This window comes from Salvelinus fontinalis, chromosome 12, assembly GCF_029448725.1.
Source record: "Salvelinus fontinalis isolate EN_2023a chromosome 12, ASM2944872v1, whole genome shotgun sequence".
Lineage (NCBI taxonomy): Eukaryota > Metazoa > Chordata > Actinopteri > Salmoniformes > Salmonidae > Salvelinus > Salvelinus fontinalis.
The window spans coordinates 37,305,117-37,310,547 of record NC_074676.1 but is presented as its reverse complement, the minus strand read 5'-3'; the positions used below and the strand labels follow the sequence as shown (position 1 = coordinate 37,310,547).

At 46.9% G+C, this 5,431-nt stretch overlaps 1 protein-coding gene across 2 annotated transcripts in view; it reads right to left on the bottom strand.

The window, feature by feature from the left end:
* Window positions 1–5: 5 nt before the first annotated feature.
* The window catches only part of LOC129867310 (ceramide synthase 1-like), a 72,118-nt gene continuing 66,692 nt past the window's right edge, over window positions 6–5,431 (bottom strand). For both annotated transcript variants that reach the window (XM_055940632.1, XM_055940631.1), the window contains exon 7: window positions 6–2,880. In XM_055940632.1, coding sequence (XP_055796607.1) covers window positions 2,838–2,880 — 43 coding nt within the window. In that variant the 3' untranslated portion in view covers window positions 6–2,837. The remainder of the gene's footprint in view (window positions 2,881–5,431) is intronic.

Sequence of the window (5,431 nt, the reverse complement as noted above, 5' to 3'; positions counted from 1 at the left end):
GTCTGTTTCTTTTTCAAATGAACACGTTTTATTTTATGGGAAAACATGATACAATAACACTGGTTGAATGGAATTATTAACATTGTTTTATACAAGGTACAAGTCAGTACCTGTCATACCCAAGTGGTCAAATTGAAACTTGGGGCTGATGGTAGAGATCTTGCAGTGGTCCAATAAATATTTACCTAAAACCAATTAACATACCTTCATAAAAAAATCCCAAATCTACCTGCATTCCTATTTTCTGACAATCAAAAAAACAGCAATAAATGACAGTGCAATTTGTAAGAAACACCTGTGAGGCATACACCCTTCATATCCATTCTAACAGCTCTTTCTAGCCACCCAGGTCCAGGCCAGGCCTCTCAGAATACTTCTTGTGATGAAGATCAACATTTTTGGCACATTCTTAAATCATTAATGCAACGCATAGAATCATTATTCTTCCACATTTTCATTTTGAACTGTGGATGGACTTCTATATATTTAATGCTAGTCACAAACTGCCAGATCTGCCTCAAAATAAAACTTACAAAAGTGATTACTACTCTATAACCTTAGTCTTTCTGACACAAATGTATTTTCTTTGGGGGGGAAAGGGGAGTATACTGTTTCTTGAACAAAGGGAATTTGCTGTGGGTAGTTTCACCTCACAAAGCCAATCTGGTTGTTGGTGGTTGTCTGTGGTGGAGAGGACAGACAGACCAGGAGAGAGCTGGACAGAGATGGAGGAAAAGTGCGCACACCTTTGTGGACAGTACCATGGTAGATGGCTGGGCACATCTGTACAAACCATTAACTGACGCATACACAGAAAAAGGGACACACGACTGGATTACAGTGTTTTCAGAAACAGCAGCAATTTATAAAAATCTATAATGATAATTGCATGTAATATCAAAATCTAGGTAATCCCAGGCACTGGCACTAGTGGTAGCTAGTGCTGGGGACTGGAAGACACATCCACAACTATGGACACTTCTACCTGCCGACATCTGTGGCCTGTTCCAGCACAAGCATACAGTTCATCAAAACGAAAGAGGTTGAATTTGATCGAAAAGGTCAGCACCCCTTGCGTCACAGGCACAGCAAAGAGAAAAACTGGAGAGTTGCGGAACACAGGCACACACAACCAGTGGCACATTCAAATGTAAGGACAGAACCATTTGGACTGTGTGACGGTCTGCTCTAATTACTTAACTTTTTTAAGGTCAGTTCTGCACATTGATAAAGGTTAAGATTACGTAGTTCGTAGTTTTCTTAATTTGTGTTTTTTTGCTTATGACTTCACAGCATATTCCAAAACCATTGCAATGACATGCATTCCTGAATACCATATCTGCATGTTTTTCATATTTGATTTGTATCTTCTTTTACACAAGTATTATTCAAATCCATATCTTTACCAAAATCATAAGGATGATACTCAACAATGCATTTTCCATACAGGAATGCAAGCAATATTTCTAATGCCTATCAAACGACAGCAAAAAAAAAAAAAAAATGTAATTGGTTCACAAGTCATTCACATTTAAAAGACATCTATACTACACCGATGTGGCTCTTCAAATATTGCCAGTCAGGCTGAGGAAATGTACATGTGGTCACTTTCGACCTGTGCGATGATAAGAAAATGAATACATTTTTGGAAAACAAAACCAGCCCCTTTACATGCAACCTCTCACCCACAATGGTGACATGATGCAATAGTTCCCTTTAGTATTTTAGCCTTCACTCCTGAAATAAGGGGGTATAAACTTTAAAAAGCTACTAGGCTTTTAGAGGAAGGATCTTTAAAAACGCAGATCCAGTTCTCTCCAGATGTCACACACTGATCTGTTTCACCTGTCCTTGTGGTTGTCGCCACCCCCCTCCAGGTGTCACCCATCTTCCCTGTGTTTTCTGTCTGTCTTTGCCAGTTTGTCTTATTTGTGCAAGCCTACCAGTGGTTTGGGGCTCAGCTCCTGCTGTTTCCAGTCGCTCTTTTCTCGCTCTCCTGGTTTTGACCCATGACTGTCCTTACTCCGAGCCTAACTGCCTGACCACTCTGCCTGCCTGCTGTCCTATACCTTTGCCTCACTCTGGATTACCGACCTTCTGTCTGAGCCTGCCTGTCGTCCTGTACCTTGGCCCCACTACTCTGGATTATCAACCCCTGGCTGCCTTGACCTGTCGTTTGCCTGCCCCTGTTACACTAAACATTGTTACTTCTACACAGTCTGCACTTGGGTCTTACCTGAAACCCGATACTATACTAGAGAGGAGTTTTCACATGGTGACTGTGTGAGTGCTTTAAGGCCCTAATCTATCCGTATTGCGGTTCAGCATTACATTGTGATTAAATTTAAAGGCAACGTTTCCGCGTTAGCAGAGTGCATTCACGGTAAACTCTGCATGTCGGCTCAATTAAAAATTACCTTTACATTTTTTTATCGCAATCTGTAGTGCTTCAGCGACGCAGACTGAATAGAGCACTGTCCTCCAACGTGTGCACGTTATAATTTTATTTTTTATAGGTCTAGACATTTCAAAATCAATAGCTCAACCTTGTCTTATGTTTGTTAGAGCTGACACGACTGCTAAATGCCCCTGTAGACTACACGAGAGGACATTCACATAACTCACATCTTTCTTTTTCTTTAAATCTAATGTTAATATAAGACAAAGGTCACCTGAAATAACATTCACAGTGATATAATAAAACAATGCCAAAACGGAATGAAAAATTATCACTTTTCTAATTTGATGTTTTTCAACCTTTTTGCGATTCACTTAGACCTAAATGTAGGTTGCTTGCATTCAGAGTTAAGTGCCAGGAGATAGAGCTAGAGAGGCCATTATAGATGCTTCTCCTTGGTGATCCCGTTCTGCAAGTGCTTCCTGTGAGGAGAGGAGAGAAGAAAAATGACCAATCGTCAGCCAGAGAAAAGGTGATCAGCTATGCACACATGGTAATATCAAAAATATATCACTGGTGTTCAAGGGCACCAGATAAGGGCAGTGTCAAGCTGTACCGCGTAAGCACACCTCAATAAGCTCAGCTCTTGGTTCCTCTCTATCTTTGCTACACAAGACAAGGTCAACACACAGGAGGTCTGCTGGTCTGAGGTCGTACTGAGTGGACTGACAGAACACAGGTTACTGGGGTTACAAGAGGGGACAGTGAACAAATCAATGTGTGTCACGCTAAAGCAGAGGCACTTCCTCCAGGGGAGAGCTCACTGGAGGTTTAACAGGGTGTGTGGACGGCAATCTTCAGATAGCAATACGACCAGATAGCAATATAATGACATAATGATGGCACCACCACCGGCTCAAAGGAATACTACGCAGAATTCCAAGAAGATTGAGGAGGACAGCTACACCCAAGGATGGACTGGAACAACGCTATTCATCAATGTAGGGTGGTCTTTCACTTAAAAAGTGGATGTTTTTCCCGACTGTAGTCCGCCATATTTATCACACCTACTGTATCTGGTTATTTCAGATCTGCACACACTGAAGTGCGTAGGGATTGTTTGGAAAGCGCTCGTTATAGGCATAAGGTTTACGTTGTGATGAATGACTGTCTACAGGTCGGCCTGGTTCAAAAACAAACCCTACTTCCTTTACCTAGCTTCTAGCCCTTCCTGCCCCTAGTTTAGACTCTAGCATGGGGCTCTCCAACCCTGATCTTGGAAAGTTACCGTCATGTAGGTTTTCACTACAACCACAGATGTAACTAACCTTAGAATCAGTTATGCTAGATTAGGATTGGAGTGAAAACCTACAGGACAGTAGCTCTCCAAGAAAAGGGTCGGAGACCCTTGTTGTAGCCCTTCCATCCCCTAGCCTGTAGCACATCCTTCCCCTCGACTCAAGCCGTCCTTGCCCTAGCCTCAAGCCCGTCCTTGCCCTAGCCTCAAGCCCGTCCTTGCCCTAGCCTCAAGCCCGTCCTTGCCCTAGCCTCAAGCCCGTCCTTGCCCTAGCCTCAAGCCCGTCCTTGCCCTAGCCTCAAGCCCGTCCTTGCCCTAGCCTCAAGCCCGTCCTTGCCCTAGCCTCAAGCCCGTCTTTGCCCTAGCCTCTAGCCCGTCCTTGCCCTAGCCTCTAGCCCGTCCCTGCCCTAGCCTCAAGCCCATTCTTTCCCTAGCCTCAAGCCCGTTCATTCGTCTAGCCTTAAGCCCGTTTCTTCCCCTAGCCTCAAGCCCGTCCATCCCCTAGACTCAAGCCCTTACATGCCTTAGCCTGTAGCCATTACTTCACTAGCCTGTAGACCTTACATCCCCTAGACTCAAGCCTGTCCTTCCCCGAGCCTGTAGACCGTCGTTCCCCTAGCCTGTAGACCGTCATTCTCCTAGCCTGTAGACCGTCGTTCCCCTAGCCTGTAGACCGTCGTTCCCCTAGCCTGTAGACCGTCATTCTCCTAGCCTGTAGACCGTCATTCTCCTAGCCTGTAGACCGTCGTTCCCCTAGCCTGTAGACCGTCGTTCCCCTAGCCTGTAGACCGTCGTTCTCCTAGCCTGTAGACCGTCGTTCCCCTAGCCTGTAGACCGTCGTTCCCCTAGCCTGTAGACCGTCGTTCCCCTAGCCTGTAGACCGTCGTTCCCCTAGCCTGTAGACCGTCATTCTCCTAGCCTGTAGACCGTCGTTCCCCTAGCCTGTAGACCGTCGTTCCCCTAGCCTGTAGACCGTCGTTCCCCTAGCCTGTAGACCGTCGTTCCCCTAGCCTGTAGACCGTCGTTCCCCTAGCCTGTAGACCGTCGTTCCTCTAGCCTGTAGACCGCCGTTCCCCTAGCCTGTAGACCGTCGTTCCCCTAGCCTGTAGCCCGTCCTTCCCCTAGCTTTTAGCCCCTCCTTCCTCTAGCCTCAAGCCAGTTTCCCCTAGCCTCAAGCCAGTCCTTCCCCTAGCCAGTCCTTCCCCTAGCCTGTAGCCTGTCCTTCCCTCCCTAGCCTCAAGGCCGTCCTTCCCCTCCCTAGCCTCAAGTCCGTCCTTCCCCTCCCTGGCCTTAAGCCTGTCCTTCCCCTCACTAGCCTCAAGCCGGTCCTTCCCCTCCCTAGCCTCAAGCCCGTCCTTCCCCTAGACTGTAGCCCATCCTTCTCCTAGCTTCAAGCAGTCTGTCCACTTGCCTGTAGCCCTTCCTCTAGTCTCAAGCCTGCCATCTCTTAGCCTGTAACCCATCCTTCCCCTAGCTTATAGCCCTTCCTTTCCCTAGCCTCAAGCCAGTGTTTCCCCTAGCCTGTAGCCCATCCTTCCCCTAGCCTCAAGCCCATCCTTCTCTAAGCCTGTAGCCCTTCCCCTAGCTTCTAGCCCTTCCTTTCCCTAGCCTTAAGCCCATCCCTCCCTTAGCCTCAAGCCAGAGTTTCCCCTAGCCTGTAGCACGTTGTTCCCCTAGCCAGTAGACCGTCCATCCCCTTAACTCAAGCCAGTCCTTCCCTTCCCCTCGCTAGCCTC